Source organism: Microtus ochrogaster, chromosome 8, assembly GCF_000317375.1.
Source record: "Microtus ochrogaster isolate Prairie Vole_2 chromosome 8, MicOch1.0, whole genome shotgun sequence".
Classification (NCBI taxonomy): Eukaryota; Metazoa; Chordata; class Mammalia; order Rodentia; family Cricetidae; genus Microtus; species Microtus ochrogaster.
The window spans coordinates 43,215,818-43,234,275 of record NC_022015.1 but is presented as its reverse complement, the minus strand read 5'-3'; the positions used below and the strand labels follow the sequence as shown (position 1 = coordinate 43,234,275).

General features: G+C 41.2%; 1 protein-coding gene across 1 annotated transcript in view; it reads left to right on the top strand.

Annotated features, from left to right (window-relative positions):
• Asrgl1 (asparaginase like 1) overlaps positions 1 to 18,458 on the top strand; it is a 23,068-nt gene that overhangs the window by 1,236 nt on the left and 3,374 nt on the right. Inside the window, exons 3-5 of the mRNA XM_005351927.2 lie at positions 13,618 to 13,760; positions 14,244 to 14,401; positions 16,209 to 16,327. Coding sequence (XP_005351984.1) covers positions 13,618 to 13,760; positions 14,244 to 14,401; positions 16,209 to 16,327 — 420 coding nt within the window. The remainder of the gene's footprint in view (positions 1 to 13,617; positions 13,761 to 14,243; positions 14,402 to 16,208; positions 16,328 to 18,458) is intronic.

Sequence of the window (18,458 nt, the reverse complement as noted above, 5' to 3'; positions counted from 1 at the left end):
GTGTGTGTGTGTGTGTGTGTGTGTGTGTGTGTGTGTGTGTGTTCTCTACCTTCCCCTTTTAGGCTCAGAAATCCTGAGACTGATTCTGGGAGAGTTCTTTATTATAATATCTGGTTCCTAATAAATAATAAAGTCCCTAATTATCTTTTTAACTAGTAAATTGACTTTGGATATGTCTCTAGGTGGAGAGGGTTTTTTTTTTTTTTACAGACTAAGCCATAAGTGGAAGCTTGGGGTTTGCAGCCCCCTTTATCCTCTGGGAAAGAGAAAAGGGCCCCCTCCAAAGCAATCCAAAAAGCATCCCTGAATTTGGGAGTTGGGAGAACTTCCAAGTTGGTGAGTATGGCCACGTGCCAGTCCCAACTCCACACCAAAAGTAAACCCTGCATCTGGTACTCCTCCAGACCCAACTTCACAGCTAAAGTAGGCCTAGCACCTAGCACCCTTCCTGACCCAGTGTATGTGTGTGTCTTCATCTTGCTTCTTGACTGCTCCTTTATATGCCATGCTGGTAATATGTCTGACTGAGTCCTGTGAACTGCTCTAGAAAATTAAGGCTCACAGTCATCTGGCAGAAGTTGCGGATTAATCTACTGCTTAGAATCAGCATCTGAAGGAAGGAAGGAATCTTGGGGGACTAAACCCCTAACCTGTGGGGTCAGGCTCTTCAAGTGGCTGGTGTCAGGTCGTCAGTGTCTGCCAGAGCACTGAGTGGGGAGGGAGCTCACACATCTCTGTCAGAAGTGAAGTGCTGAGGATGTAGGACATCCCAGAGCTCTTTCCTGCCCCCTTGGAGTCTCTCCCCTCTTTGTCGCCAGCTTCAGCCTGTTGACCTACTTTTGTCAGAGTAAAGTAGCTCTTTGTTTCCTAAAAACTCATATAAATGCAATCAGAATGAATTATTTTGTGTTTGGCCATGTTCTAGAGTAATAATCATCACAGTTAGTGTCTCTGCACATCCCAGGTAGAAGTGTGTTCTAAAAAATTCAGATTAATTCGAGACCAGCCTAGTCTACAGAGCTAGTTCCAGGACAGGCTCCAAAACCACAGAGAAACCCTGTCTCGAAAAAAAAATAATAGTAATTCAGATTAACTCACGCAGTCGGCACCGTAGTGCTGTGATGTAAGCCAAAATATTTTGTTCATCTCTCAGAACCCTTCAGACCCAGAAAGATTAGCTTACTGGGAAGACATTTATTTCTTTTGTCTTAAAATAGAAAATCTAAGATCTTAAGATTAAAATACTTCTTAGAACTACACCACTCATACACCATCTGTCATGGGAAAAAATTTCGGGATAGCATAACCAATTAATCATCAGTTAGTCACCAAGTATGTACGGAGTGTTTGCTCTGTGCCTTGACTCTGTTGGATGCTCTGACTCTTAATGAAAAATGCCATAGGTCAATCCGCCTATCTATAGATTGAGACATTACAGTACACTTTCACAGAAGTTTCTGGAGACAGAATTTATAGCTGCTTGTCAGTCAGTGTGCCAGCAGGGTGGGCCACAGCCATGCCTGTGAGGGTCATTCTAAGCTGTGTCTACTTGCAAGAAAGACCAGGCATGCTTGAGACATACAAATATACATGCAGGCAAACACTCATACACATAAAATATAAATTTAACAAAAACACAACAGAACAGAAAACAAAGCAAAATCCTGCTGCATATTAGGTGGCTAGAACATTGAAACTTGATACACACTTTGAAGCACACAAAATTTTATTTATAACCAAATGCACCTAAAATTTTTAGAAGAAACTGTTTAGGAATAGAGGCTAGAAATTGATTTTCTTGCCCTTATTTTGAAACCTCCAAGTGATTGTGAAGTGTCACCAAGTTCAGAAGTCACTATCAGAGTGCCTTACAGTTTTAATGTTTTAATCTCATGTATTTACATGCAACAAAATCTCCTTTCCTAAGGGATAGTTCTGCCTGCCACAGATAGTATGCTAACCACTGCCACAATGAAGATACAGAAAGTCCCATTGTCCACATCCCTTGGAGTCTGTACTTCATGCAGCCATATACCCTGCTAGCAACTATTTCCTGCGCCTGTGGTTTTTGCCACAGTGTCACAATGAAATCTTGTGACATGGTAAGTTGTTGCATCTGAGTTCCACTTACCATGATGTGTTAATGATCTCCAGAGCCACAGGGATCCATGATGTCGTCCTTTTATAGCTAACAGCATTCCGATATCTAGTAAGTGCATCACAGCCAAGGAGAGCCCAATACAGAACCATTAACTTACTTAAAACCTGAATTTCTACATTTTTATTAACTCAAGTTATGTGGCTCTTGAGTGTGAACTTCGGAAATAAGAATATTGTATTATAGTATCAAAAGATTGGACCCTACCCCTACCCCAGTAAATATACCACCACTTGTATAGCTGTTTGCCAGCTGAACATGGTCCACCTGGAGGTACCTTAAATTAAATCACTGTAAACACAAAGAGAGCATTTGCACATGAACTCAAGTTTTACTTCTTGGCCATTCAAGAGAGGCTGTGGTCTCATTTGACAAGAGTGTGCATAGCTTTATCAGGAACTTGCAAACATTGTGGTTGTTAATGTCTTCTTCTGTTTCCAGGAGCACACAAACACTCCGGTGGACTGTTGGGTTTTTTTTTATTTTTTATTTTAACTTTAGCCAGCCTGACAGTCAAAGTAAATATGTGTTGTAGTGCTCATTTGCATACCCTAAAATGGTAAATGTTAAACGTTTTTTTGTATGTGAAGTATCTATTCATTCAAGCCCTCTGTATGTTTTTATTGGGTTATTTTCTTCCTGAAGAGTTCTCGGGATTCTTTTTATATTTGAGCTATAAATCTCTTATCAGACATATGAATGTGATCAGCAGATGTTCCTCCCTCACTCTGACTTTGTCTCTTCTGTCTTTTGTGCATGTCTTTCAAAGAGTGTAGAGTAGAATAAGGTAGAAATGACTGTTATGAGATAGTGGCTTCTTGATTTGTTTAGTGAATCACTTAAAGCACTGCCTGTACTGCCTGTTTGTCAAGCCTGACGACTCTGCTGTTAACTGGAGCAGAATGACCTGGAGAGTTAGCTCAAACAATGGCCCTTGCCCTTAACAACCTGCAGGCTGCCACGATGCCTTGGTAAAATCCGGGTTTGCTTGCCAGCCCCACCTTGTGGTTTCTAGAGTTTAAAATGAAAATAGGACTGCACCTAAGCCCGTGCTGGCATCAGCCCACCAGAGTCACCTCCTCTTCCATTCCCCTTGGTGCGGGAGGACCTTCTCCAGAAAGAGCCCTGCGTCGAGTGCATGGTCTTTATTTTGTAGAAGCACAACTTATCCATTTTTGTTGTTGTAACAAAGCATGTATTTCCTATCATAGCTTAAAGAATATTACCTAAATTTTTTCTTTTTGGTTCTTGTCTAAAATTTTTAAATATATTTGGTTATGAATAAAATTTTGTGTGCTAAAGTATGTATCAAGTTTCAATGTTCTGTATAAATCATTGGAAAAATATGTAGGAAAACCAAACGGTGTTTCCTTTTCCACATTCATAGAACACTCTGGCCCTTTAACATTTAGCAGGGTTTTGTTTTGGTGTTTGTTTTATTTGGGGGGGGTTGTTTGTTTTGTTGTGGTTTTTTATTTGTACTTTACGAGTGTTTGCCTGCATATTTGTGTGTCTCATGCATGCCTGGTGCCCTCAGAAGTGAGAAGAAGGTGCTGGACCACCTGGAAATGGAGTTTACAGACAGTTGTGAGCCACCATGTGGATGCTAGAAAATGAACCTGGGTCCTTTGGGAGAGCAGCCAGTGCTCTTAACCACAGAGTCATCTCTCCAGCCTGAAGCAGGGTTTTTAGTACCACCAATTCTCTAAAACTCTGGATTCTATCAACTATTTTTTTCTACTTCAGTGATGGATCATGACCCTTAGAGGAGTCACATATCAGATATTTACGATTCATAACAGTAGCAAAATTACAGTTATAAAGTAGTAACAAAATAATTTTATGGTTGAGGGGGTAACTGCAACATAAGGAACTGTATTAAAGGGTCACTGCATTGGGAAGGTTGAGAACCACAGCTCTGCCTGGAGTTAGTATAGGCTCAGCACAATCCTGCCTCCTGCATCAAACACCAATCACAGACATTGAGTCCCCAGTTAGTTACACTTTTACCTGTAGTCAGGTTTCTTCATCAGAATAGTTAAAGATGGAAGTTACAAAATAATCCACACTAGCTCATAATTACATATAATAAAGGGTTATTTATTTAGGAGTAGATTCACAGATATCAGTCCTCTGCACAAACAGGGAATAAGAACCAAATCCAGAAGCCAAGAGAGAACGAGCAAGCATACACTTTACATTGGCATTTATAGTATAATAGGCCACGCACAAGTAGGCTGGTATCTTAAAGACTACTGCTGAAGGAATTCCTACAGCACCTCCCCTTTTGTTTAAATAAAAGAGTTCTAAGCCTAATACAAAACTATATATAATAAGAACAAATATCAAGTATAAAAATTAGAATTACAACCAGCATAAACAATATTAAGCAAGGAACATATGCTAAATGTTTCAATAATCATTCTATCCTAAGGAGTCTAAGTCTTGTATAGGAAATGGCTTGGCTAAATCATAAGAGGAAAGTAACTATGACTATCTAATCTTCAATCCCATCAAAGGCCTGGGAAGGGATATAGTATTACTTGAGTAAGCAGGAAGTGCAACCAAACAGCTTCCAAAATGTGCAGTAGATGTGACAGAGACAACTGCTACCTGGGCAGTCACCCAAAGTCTCATTTGCAATGTTGAGGCACCAACTTTGGCTAAGGCCTAGAGTAACTAACAGACCATTTTCCGAGGCAGGAAAATTTTCAGAATTGTCTTACCCTGTCTTGGCAAGTTTTGGCAGTCTTTTTTCTTGTATCCTGCTTGTCCTGTTCAGACATCATGCATTTTGTCAGTGGTCGAGGCATGGATGGTTCCTTGCCCAAAGGCCAATTTTGCCAAGAAGAAACAAGCTCCAGGTACAATGTCTTTGGTGCTCAACATTCTCTCAGGAATAGATCGGTGCTACCAGGAGCAATCGTGTCTCACATCAACAGAACCCTAAGTTATTTAAATGCCATGTTCTACAGCTCTTTGAAGTGGTTGAAGATTGCCTATTTATGCATAATTCAATCTCTATGTATCTAAAGAACCTGATTAGTCTAACTATAAGTATGACAAGTATGGATGACTATTAACCTATAATACTTAATACCTGTATAACTTAAAGACTAAGACTTCATATTAGAATATTAAACAATCTTTAAACAACTGTGCGGCAGTTGAGGACAATGACCTCAAAATGTAAACAGCATACAAGTATCTTGATCAGAGGTAGAAATGTATAATGCAATATGATAAATATATCCTAAAATTGTATCAATATACAAAATGTTGAAACAGAGGTAGAAACATGTATGCATACAGTCTGACAAAATAACTTTGCATAGATGTGCAAATATTGTAAACAGAAATAGGAATATATTCAATATAACAAATATAATTTGAACTTGTTTCAATATACAAGAATCTATACCAATGTAAATTGCCTATAAATAATAGGTCACAAGTGTTCACTATTACTCACTATGTATTACTTCACTATTAGTGTGAATAAGCTCACACTAATCTACCTATTATCCCATCCAATATCTCTTTTTTTCCAAAGGGATCCCTGAGCCTACATAATTTCTACCCCAACCCCAAACCCTATACCAGTTATAATCAACCCCTAATTGATGTCCCTAACTCTGAGGACAAACTTTGTTGGAAGAGGAGATGTTGTCTTCTAGAATTATTTCCAGTTGTCATGGGGTTAATGTTCTTTCTATGGGATTCTGTAAAAGTAAAATGATAATTAAGTTTCAAGATTACTGTTTGGTATAACTGCAAATAGTCCCCAAATAGTTGATAGGGTTTTTTCTGAGGTTCCTATTTGGAGTTTTGGTCAGAACGTTGCAAAAAGACACTATTTCAGATAACCAAGTTAAAACCATCTTCAGCTGGTACCCAAAACCAGTCTTAAAGTAGCACTATCAGCATCATGATGTCATATCAACTAGGTGAAGTCATTGTTGTGGAGCCCCATCTTCTTCCTGGAAACTTCAAAGATTTCTGCAGGAAAATCTACTGTTCATTGTGGAAAACTTAAACATTATTCATATATATATATTCACCAAAAGATATGATATAGTATGGAGAAAAGTAAAAATATTTTAAGATCTTTCTTCTTTCTGTCTCATATCAGATGACTCCTGACATGAGACAGAAACTATGAATTTTTCTTTTAACAACATGCTTGGATTTAGAGAAGGATAGCCATTGTCCAACTCCAAAGCCAGCTTTGATTTTTAAGTGAGTTATATTTCTACTGGGTATTAAATATTTAACAGAGAATGTATATATGAAATTTTCCTTGCAAATGACCTGTCCTCATAAGTCATTTTCCTCTTTAGGCATCCAAATGTCCAAGGTCTCGTGACTTTTTAAAGATGTGTATTTTCCTGGAAAGACAAGAACATAACCCTGCCCCAACCCCTTTGAGGTTTCCTCACCACCTGTGTGATTGTCACCTCTGTGGATGAGCAATATTTATTAATTTTGATGTTATCGTAGCTTGCCTTCTCCTGTGGAAACAAGAGCAAAACCCCTTCCCCAATGTAACACATCTCCTGGTTTCCATTCTGAGGTCAACACATCCTTGAAATACATACACCAGCTGATTTAATTCAAAAGTCTTTTCTATTATCCAATGTCTCTCTGCTGCCATTGTTCCTTTCTCACTAGCATTAAGAAAATTCAATGTTAATAAAGCATTATGTAATCTATTTCTGGAGGTATTTTCTATCCTTTCTGTTTATTTAACATGTTCTTTATAGTTTTATCTGATCTTTTCATAACTGCCTGACTTGTAGGATTGTTTGGTATACCTGTAATATGTTTTATACTATAATAAGCAAAAAAAACTTTCACTTTCTTAGACACATACGCTGGACCGTTGTCTGTCTTTATTTGTGCAGGCTCCCCAAGAAGTTTCCTGATGGTATTGGGTTGCCTTGTCTGTCTTTTGTCGCTCTACAGCCATTGGTCCAATGTCAACCTTGCCACACCTCCTACATATTCCAGAAGGCTGAGACTGCCTATTTTTGCCATTTCCGGAGGAGACTTTATTCCTAGGAATTCCTTGTCTACAATCTCTTTTCAGATGTCCTATTCTACCACAATCAAAACATTTGGCATTTTGATGTCTCCTCATACCTTTGGAAATTGCTTCTCCTATACAAACCTCAGTATTATAGTCAAATGTCTCAACGTTCATTGTATTCAGGATCCATTCATCCATTACTGCTGATCTAACCTTTAAAGGCCCAAGTATCTTTTTGCATTTTAAGTTGGTATTTTCAAAAGCCAGAGATTCAATTAGTATACAACTAGCTTCTTGGTCTGCTACTCCTACTTGTGCAGCCTTTGTTAATCTTTGTAAAAAGTCACTAAAGGGTTCTCTCTGGCCCTGTTTAACCCTAAAATATGACTCAACCCTCTTTCCTAGTTCCTGAATCCTGTCCCAAGCATTTAAAGCTACTGTGCTGCATAGGGACAAGGTGTGTTTTTCGTAGACAGCCTGGTCCTGAGGATCGGAGTAATGACCCTCACCAAGAATTTGATCTTGGGAAGTCTCAAATCCTTTTACTTTTCCCTGTTGTTCTAAAATGTTTACCTCTTCTTGACAATAATATTTCCATAGCAGCTGGAGTTCATTTTCTAGGACTGCTGAGATTAACTGAAGCCTGAAGCCAATTGTGTGGAGTAGCCTTATTGCTTGAAGCCCACTTTTTCACCATTTCCCTATTAAATGGTGAATACAGGCCATAGGATACTATTGCTTGCTTAATTTCTTTTAGATTGCTCATACCTATAGGTTGCCATTATATTCTTTGACTACCTTAGGGTATTTTGTGCCAAATGGCTTCTCAGAAGATATTATCAGATAGGCAGCTAAAACTCTGGGTAAGTCATCCAGGACTCTGGCACGTACTGATGAGGCTAAATCCTGTTCTTGTACCTTTTCTCCCTGCTCATCAGTTTTAATAATTTCTTCAATTTTCAAATCTCTTTACCACTGCCTTTTGTAAAGTCTAAATCTCCTGTCCAGTGTTCTGTTCTAATGCCCTCATTGATAATTCCAAGGAATAAAATTTGTCCAATAACAATAACATCTCATCCTTGGACATAATTTTGATGGCATGCATATTGCCTTCCTGAAGAGATACCTTACCATTAACCTATCATAACTTTTCAACAGATTCCGATGGTTAAATTCAACAGCACAAATTCTTTCAGATAATGTCTCAGCAGCCTTTAACATTGCTTGAATTTTGTCTGTCAAATTAATGTTAACCTTTTCAATAGTATTATTTTTTTCAACTAGTTGTTCATTATTAGTTTGTAAAGACTGTATTATTTCTAAAAGTGCCTCATTCTTGGCTCTGTTATCAAACCATTTTCTTAGTGATATAATATGAAAAACAGAACTAATTCCCAAAATCAAATAAATGGATGTATAAGGAAAATCACATAAGCCTTGCAGCAAGAAAAATGGCAAGCGAGGGGAAAGCATGCAAAAGCCACATGGTAGCTCTGCTGTGACTGTGATGAGGTTTGGCAAAGCCACTTAGAAGGTGAAAGCTAGCCAGGCGGGCACAGGTGGGAGGCCTGGGTCATGGACCTTTTGGGTCTTTTTTGGCCTATATCCGTAGGTGTGGAGTTGGGATTCACATGGCTGCCAGATGAAGATGAAAGTTACAAAATAATCCCACATTAGCTCAGAATTGCGTATAACAAAGGATTTTATTTTTTCAGGGGTAGACTCACAGATCACAGTCCTCTACACAAACAGGGAACAGAAACTGAGTCCAGAAGCCGGGAGAGAAAGAGCAAGCGCATGCTTTACATCAGAATTTATAGTATAAGAGGCCATGTTCAAGTGTGCTGGTATCTTAAAGGCTATTGGCTATAGGAATTCCTACAGAAGATGGTCAACTCCCTAATAGTGACTTGAAGACTTATTAATTATAAAAGATTGACCGATAACTTAGGCTTGTTTCTCACTTGCTCTTATAATTTAAATTAACCCATATCTTTTGATCTTCGTTCTCTTATGTTGCTTGGCTACCTATACTTTGTATTGCCCATACTGCCTGCGTGCATCCTCTAGCATTTCCTAGCAACTCGTCTTTCTTCTCAGTGTCCTCTGGAAATCTTTCCTAGCTATTGAGCTTTCATTTTTTCATTAAACCAATCAGAGTGACAGTTCTTCACAGTGTACAAAAAGATTATTCCACAACATTTACCTATTGTGGCTACAAACTGGGCTTCCTACATTGCCCTGCTCAGGTTCAGTCATTTTCTATGATGACTTAAAAATTCAGAGAAGTTATTACTTGCATTTGCTCATTTGTTATAAAGTAAATAATGAAGAATAATAATGATCAGCCAAGCCAGACATGGTGGCACGCACATTTAGTCCCAGCATACAGGAGGCAGAGGCAAGTGTATCTCTGTGAATTCAAGGCCAACCTAGTCTACATAGTAAGTTCCAGGACAGCCAGGACTTTGTAAAGAGACCCTGTCTCAAAACGAAACAAAAGCAGATCCCAGCCACACAGAGGGAATGTGGTACAAGGCCTGGTCTCTGACATTTAGCACATATCTACCATGGCTGAACTGAAATTCTGCCACTGTGTCTGCAGCTTTCCTGCTTGCTACCACATTCAAATAGACAACTGTGTGTTGGGGTGGGGTGTTAAGTGACCAATGAGTGAAGAAGGGGATTTCACACTCTAGAGGCATGGTCCTTCCTGAGCAAAAGTCCTGGTGGGCTGGGCTGGGCACTGGGGGTGGTATAATGCATACTGTCACAAGGAAGGGAGATCTTCAGTGGCCAGGCTGCCGCTTCTTGTCTACCTAATTTAGATGTGGTCGGATCTGCTCTGGCACCTATGTGTTTTATCATTAGAAGATTATAATGATGCCAAGGTCACATGGAGTATCAGTATGATGTCCAGCTGGTCTTGAGAGCCGCCACATCAGTGTACAGGAATATGTAATGACATCTGGGGGTATGTGATCAGCTGATGGGACAGGCCAGTGACTTGAGGGCTCAGACTGGTTCAGTCCTACAAATTCAGGACCTGGTCTCCACACAGTATCCCATGTGCCTGCCAGAGCAGCTAGTAAAATCCAGGGAACATATTTACCAGCTTCTGATCAAGGAGCAGACTGCCTGTGTGTCTGCTAAAAGTGTTTCCCCCTATTATAAGGTGTCATAAGTTACTTGTATATTCTAGACAGAAATCTTTTATTACATACATGTAATAAATCTTTTATTACATACAAACTGCCTAGGCAGTTTCTTTATTAATAAAAAATCATTCCCACATCACATACATTAGTTTGGTTTGTAAAATTTTATCTCTCGGGTGGGCCAAAGATAAGTTGTAACCGCACTGCCTTTCAATGAGTCCATTTAGAAAATTTGCACATTATACAACTGCTAATAGGTTAAGGGCTTACATCCGCTATTATGTTTTGGGGTCTATTTACCCTCATTTTTCTTTTTGTTCTTTCTTCCTCTAAGTTATTTGAACATCGATTTTAGAAATTTATTTTGCTTTATCAATAGTAATGAATATATATATCTTTGCATATCATTTTAAGAGTTTGCTCTGGAGACTGATATTGATATATGTATCAACTGTCTAATAATATACACATCTTACCAATGGAGGCAAAATGCAGGGACCTTACCCCTGTGCTCAGCTGCTGCTAAGTTAAGTTTCAACTTCCAGTTGTTTTCAGTTTTCTTTTTGTATACATTGAGAACAGTTTCAGTATCTTGTTACTTTTTGCAACAACCAACAACATAAACCAAGAAACCATGGAGGAGAAGGCAAGTTCACTGCATTTGCCCAAATTTTCACTCTCTCTGCAGCTGGTTCTTCTCTCTCTCTCTTGGTTTTGCAGGATTCCTCCTCTTTTGTTGCCTCTCTGCTCCAAGACCTCTTATAGCCACCCTTCCAGGTTAGGTCCACTGGCACCAGCCTGTTTTCCTCCATCTATATTACATGGTACACCGACATACATGCAGCAAAACACCCACACATATAAAATAAATAAATTTTAAAAACAAAGGAAAACAACTGGGGATAGCTCCCCAGATAAGGTGCTCAATTGTGAGAACCTAAATTTGGATCCCCAGAACTCACACAAGTCCACAGTAGACCACTTCTGTAATCCTAGCACTCCTACAGCACCACGGGAGGTGAAGACAGGAGAATCGGCAGCTGCTCATATGCCAAACAGCCTGGTGTGTACAGCGGTGAACACTCAATCCTGTCTAAAACAAGATGGAAGGTGGTTCCCTTGGCCTCCACGGCTGTACCATGATACACAACACCAGCGCTCCTACGAACACAGATGATGATCTTTATTAACTGACTAGCGTTCACCCTCCCTGTGGCACCAGGAGAGAGCACCAGAATGCAGTGAGTTGGTGATTACCTATAAACCAACCTCAGAAAGGGTCAATCTTTCAGGCACTTTGACCGTGTGCTTCCCAGCCTGCAGATTGAGAATTAACTTTCTGTTGTGTAAGCAGCCTAGTCTAGAGTATCTTGTTATAGACCAGTACAGTCCTGGTTTCATAAGCACAAAGGATGGGCGCTTTGTTAGACACGGAATTCTGATTTGGTAGTTCTTTTCTTTCAGCTCTTAGAAAATGCTGTATCTCTTTCTGGCCTCCATGGTTTCTCCATGGTTTCTCCATGGTTTTCCCCTATAAGTAAGGTGTCATTTCTTTCTTGCTACGATCAAGTCTGTTTTTCCAGTGAGTGGGATTGAATGAAGCCTTGCAAAGCACTCTACCATCCCTGGCTTCTCAAGATGTTTTTATATTGATTATGGTATCTTACTGTGAATATCTCCGGATTTAATAGTATTGGGGATTTGTTCAGCCTCTTGAATTTGTACATTTAGACCATTTGTCAGTTGTAGACAATTTTCAATCATCATGTCCTTGAATGCTTTTCAGACCTAGGCTTTTCCTACTCTTTAGGGACTCGAGTGAATTAGGTGTTAGACCTTTTGTTAGGCCACCTCACCCAGCTTACCCCTATCTACTTTGTACCATTTGTTCAGTATGGACAATATCTTTTTTTTTCATTTTTTTTATTTTATTGAGAAAAGGAAAAAAAAGTTTCAGCCTCCTCCCAGCTTCCCACTTCCCTCCCCCTTCTCCCACCCCTCTTCTTCTCCCCCCACTCCTCTCCCCCTCCCTCTCCAGTCCAAAGAGCAGTCAGGGTTTCCTGCCCTGTGAAAAGATGGACAATATCTTTATTCTTTCTCTTGAGTCAACTATTCTTTTTATTAATTCATATCAGTTACTCAGATTAATGAAGTTTTCTGTATCATTTGCTTATGATGCAATACTACTGATTTTTCTATATTTACTTAATCTATTTGGTTGCTATGAAAAGAAACAAAGACTAGGTTGCTTTTATAACCGACTTTTATTTTGTTATCATTATTACTGTGTGTGAGTGTGCGTGTGTGAGAGTGTGCATGTGTGTGAGTGTGCAAATGGGTGCACATGGACAATTTCCAGAAGACAGTTCTCCTTCCACTGTGGGTTCTAGGAATGGAGCTTGGTTCCTCTCGCTTCCATGGAAAATGCTTTCAGCTGATGAGTCATCTTGCCTGCCCCTAGATTGCTTTTAAACTGAAATTTGGGGTTGTTGGTTTTTTAACTTTTAGTAGCATATGGTAATTAAACATTTTAATAATTTACTCCCTCATTACCCTTTCTCTTCCCCCTCCAACTTTTCCTAATCTTCTTTTTTTTCCAAACTAGTCTCCTGCCCTCTGTTTTTATATCCTTTAGTCTTTATATTTTGGGCTGTTTCGGGGGACAAGCTCTCACAGGGCAGCTCAAGCTGGCCTAAACTCACTGTGTAACCCAGGCTGGCTTCTAGCATATAGTCCTCTTGTGTCTGTTTCCTGAGTGCCAAGGTTACATGAGATTACACATATATGCTGCCCACCAGCCCACAATGTATCTCCTATATAATGTAGAATGTATTGGCCAGGCCATTCAGTGGTATGAGTCAGTATGAATAAAGAGATCAAACATACTTATTGGTGACCAGCTACAGAGAGAGACACTTGGGCTCTTACCATAAAGTATGATATAGGCTATAGGGTTTTATAGATTGTCTTTATTGGATTGAGAAAATTCCTTCATATGAGACCAGCATTAATCTATGCATGAGGGTGGATCCCCATGACCTAATTATCTTCCATTAGGCCCTACCTCTTAAAGGTTCTGCTACCTCAATGCTATTGTCCTGGAGACCTGTGGGAGACAAACTGTGTCCAAACCAATAGGTACCAAGTCAAATGTGTTTCCACCATGTTCCTCTAGCAGTAGAACAAAGGGTGGGTTGAAAGAGGTAAGTCGATGGAACTTCTAAGTCTTTTATAAATTTTCACTTTTGCTTTTTAACTTTTTCTTGGTTTAGGTTGTGGGTCTGTCCTGAATGTAAAAGGTGACGTTGAGATGGATGCTAGTATCATGGATGGGAGGGACCTGTCTGCAGGAGCAGTGTCTGCCGTGCGCTGTATCGCAAATCCCACTAAGCTTGCACGGCTTGTTATGGAAAAGGTACGTGCGATGGATGCAGGGCTTCCTGAGAAGCTGCTCCTGCTGCACTTCTGGGGTGAACGGGCCAGGTTGTGAGCAGTGCTGGAGCTCGCTGTTCCAAACACGCACAGGAAACACACATAGTGCCATTGGACTGTCACAGGTCAGCCATTGCGTTAGTCCTGTATGATAACTAATAACTGTGATGCATGCTGACTTTGTCATCTCCTGGCCTTCCTTAAGTCAGCTGGGGACAGATCATTTAACTAGAGCTCACCAAAGCTCTGAGGTTGACTGCCAACACAGAAGAAAAGGGAGAATACAGTTCAACTTTCACTTTGGGGACTTTTCATGCTAAAAAATAGTTATTATTTCCCCATAATAGAACAGGCATACACACATATATATAATTGTTATTAATTATTTTATAATTAATTATATTTATAATTATTTTATAATTTATACTTTAAAAAAGCTTCTTTCTCCCTTCCCACGCTGATTTAGACACCTCATTGCTTTCTGACTGGCCATGGTGCAGAGAAATTTGCAGCAGACATGGGGATTCCGGAGACTCCTGTAGAAAAACTGATTACGGAGAGAAGCAAGAAGCACCTGGAAAAAGAGAAGCTTGAGAAGGGGGCCCAGAAAGCTGACTGCCCTAAGTAAGTTCCAGATGCCACCCAGACTTCCAGAGCTGAAGAGGTGGGGAGTTTGGCCGTGTCCCCTCACCTGTGTTCCCTGAGTGATCCAAACTCTGTGGAGGGACGGCAACTCCCCTTCGTCGTAACTTCACCATCACTTATTCCTCCTGTGCGCGTAAGAAGTCGGACTAACACTTCTCTGGCACCGTGAAGCAGAAGGTTGCCAGCCAGGCTTCATGGCACACATGATCCCAGCCATCGGGAGGCAGAGGCAAGAGGACAGGTTTTAAGACAGTCTAAGCTGTAGAGTGAGGCCCTAGCTCCAAAATTAGAAATAATTCAGTAGAACCCAGGAGCTCACAGGAGAGTAGAGTTCAGTCTCATAACACTGCAAAGTTGCTAGAGTTTACCAGACACCAACCTTCAAATAACCTAGGCAGACTGCATTTATCCAAATACATATTATATGTTACATATATAATAGATCATGTATTATATCTATTAAGTTATAATTTATAATTTTATAATTAATTTATGCCCCCTTTCCTAAAGAATTGGTTTTGACGGGTCTAAGACAGAGAGGCCAGGCATGTATAATGTGCGAATCTCTGAGATAACTCTGATGCCTTTCCAGGTTATGGAATTGAAGATGCTAACATACTATTATTCTCTCACTTACTCTCAGAAAGGATCATGCTATGTAGCTCATGCCAGGCCTGGAATTTGCAATCCTCCTGCCTCAGCCTCCCAGGCACTAGGACCTGAGGCTCTAATCTCTGTGGACTAGAATCAGAGGAATGTGGCTGCTAAGCAGTGCTTCATGTTCATTTTCAAAGCTGTCTTCCTATTGCTTTCTAAAAGTTGTGTGTGAGCTGAGAGTGTGGTTCAGCGGGAGAGCATTGCCTCGTGTGCATAAAACCCTGTGCTCAATGCCCAGCACTAAGAACAAAACACCTCGAGCTGTCCATCCACACCAGCCAGCACTGCTCTTAGATATAAATGTGTGGCCCCTTACCCTGGACCTTGCAATTTAGAGAGGTCAGACAGTTTATCACAGAATGCATTGGCCACTTGTCACTCAGCATTGGCCCAGCATGACTTCCCATGGCCTCTGTCCTTGTCACTCACACTCTGCAGCCTCAAGGAAGGAAAAGCTTTTCTGCCTGTCATGCTGCCCCCTCCTGGAAGCAAAGTCTGGGCTGTGCCATTGTTGACATCAGAAATGAACACTTTGGAGGAAGTTTGTATCTGGGAAGATACAAACAGCAGACTCAGGTGGAAAGTTATCTACAAAGTGGCGTGTGTCATACTTACACCGAAGCATGTTCCCTCACAGGGGCAACAGTCCACTTCTTTGCCGCCACGCGTTTCAGTGTAAGCTTCTGAAGGGACTCATGAATTAGTGCCATCTCTCCAAGAGTTAAATGTGTGTATGTGTCCACCTCAATAAGAAGCACTTAGGCCATTGAAATTTTTCTGGTAGCCACATAAAACAGTAAAAGAAACATATAAAATGAATAATTTTTTTTTTGTTAAGAGTCTACTAGCTGGCCTGGAACTCACTATGTATACCAAGCTGACCTCAGATTCACAGAGATTCCCCTGCCTCTACCTCCTGAGTTCTGGGATAGATGTACTCTTTACAGGAGAGATTTAATGTACCAGGTGGAAATTGGCCTGCTGGTGGCATGTAGAATAAGCAACAAATGTTCCTTGAGCCTAGAATGTTACCATGTAATGTTTGAATGTAAGTGATTCTACGTTCCAGTCTCACTTGGGGACCGTTCCTCATCTTTATTCTCTTCCTTTTTGTGCTTATTTTTGGCAGAAACTCGGGAACCGTGGGTGCTGTTGCCTTGGACTGCAAAGGAAATTTGGCCTATGCCACCTCTACTGGAGGGATTGTCAATAAAATGGTCGGCAGAGTTGGAGACTCACCTTGCATAGGTAGGGCTGAGAGGGAGCTCATGCTCCACCCTTGCCTCCCATGTCCTCAGATTCTCATCCTTTCCTGTGTCATCAGCTCCTGGGAGTGGCTGTTGGGTTGGTGGAGGTTGTTGGGGACCGCTGCTCTGGGGTGTTCACATCTAACAAGCACATCGGTTTCCCCTGGATTACATTTCAGGGACATGTTGGGAAAGAAAGTGGAGGTAAGGATTCTGTAGTCAGACCTGTCTTCTCTGCAGCCCCAGTTTCAGGGTCCTCGGGTCGCTTGCAGAAGGCTGAACACATACTACCTCTTCCCAGGCATGAGTCACGTTAACAATAAAAGTTAAAAACTGGAAAATTTGGGCTAGAGAGATGGCCCAGGGGAAAATACCTGCTGTGTGTGTGTGAGGACCTGAGTTCAGATCCCCAGCACCCAGGTAAAAGGCTAGTGCAGCAGTCTGCATCTGTAACCCAGCACTGGGAGAGGCAGAAATGTGTGGATCCCCAGAGCTTCCTAGCCAGCTAGGGAGCTAAACCATCAAGCTCTGGGGTCTGTGAGTGGTGAGAGATCCCATCTCTGAAAACAAGGTGGAGAGAGATCAAGGAAGATGATGGAAATCTACCTCTGCCCTCCACACGTGTACCTGCGTATGCACACACCCGTGCACACAGAGAACTTCATATCTCATATCTTCATATCTGCATGTGAGTAGCACACTCCACTCCTGTAGACTGAAATGCCCTCATATCAACACCTCATGCAGAACAAAAGCATCATACATTTCACTCTGTTTGCTCTGTGAGGTTTGCACTTTGTCTGGTGGGAATTCCCACAAACCCCTGCAGCTGGATGACAGTTTAAGAAACAGCTAAATTGTTCATCTGCCCAGAGGAGCAGCTTATACTTTTAATAGAAAACTTGACCTTGTATGTATGTTGTGATATGCCTAGTAATAAATTACACTCTTCAGAGTTCTTTGTACCCTATACAGTGATGGCCTCAGAAGAAATGCATGAAGCCTCTTTAAAAATCAGAGGCCTGTGCTCTCTCTCCATCTGCTCCTGATTTGGACCTTGAGATTTCAGTCCGGTTCTCCAATGTGGGTCTCTGTCTCAGTCTCCTTTCATTGCCTGATGAGGGTTAATATTCAGGAGGATGCCTATATGTTTTTCTTTGGGTTCACCTTCTTATTTAGCTTCTCTAGGATCACGAATTATAGGCTCAATGTCCTTTGTTTATGGCTAGAAACCAAATATGAGTGAGAACATCCCATGTTCCTCTTTTTGGGTCTGGCTTACCTCACTCAACTCAGGACCGCGAGGGGTGCACCCACACACTGAGACAATGGGGATGTTCTATCGGGAATTCACCAAGGCCAGCTGGCCCGGGTCTGAAAAAGCATGGGATAAAACCGGACTCGCTGAACATAGCGGACAATGAGGACCACTGAGAACTCAAGAACAATGGCAATGGGTTTTTGATCCTACTGCATGTACTGGCTTTGTGGGAGCCTAGGCAGTTTGGATGCTCACCTTACTAGACCTGGATGGAGGTGGGTGGTCCTTGGACTTCCCACAGGGCAGGGAACCCTGATTGCTCTTTGGGCTGACGAGAGAGGGGGACTTGACCGGGGGAGGGGGAGGGAAATGGGAGGCAGTGGCGGGGGAGAGGCAGAAATCTTTAATAAATAATTAATAATAAAAAAATAATAAAAAGAATCCGGAAAAAAAAATCAGAGGCCTGCTTGTTGAGGTGCTTCAGTACTCAGAAGCAGACACGAAACACTCACTTTTTTGTTCCTTAGCAAAAACCCTGCTAAAATATGGCTGCTGGGCACTACAGCCTGCATCCAGCTGGGATCAGACCAGACCCCAGGCTCCAGGCTCCAAGGCCAGGCAGGGACAAGAGCCTAGGACTAAATTCAGGATTTGCGAGTCTTTATGGCAAAATACTGAGAGGGAAAATCTGGGATCTGAAGTCCCAGAAGCCACTGTCTTGGCTAGGCATTGGGAACCGAATGTGGTCATCTTGACCCTTCTGGTCAACATTCCCCAAGAGGGTCCAGCTGTCCCTCAAGGACCTTCTGTAGGTGACACTAGGCACTCAGCAACATTTACTTCAGCAGTGCAATTATCATACTGAGAAAGG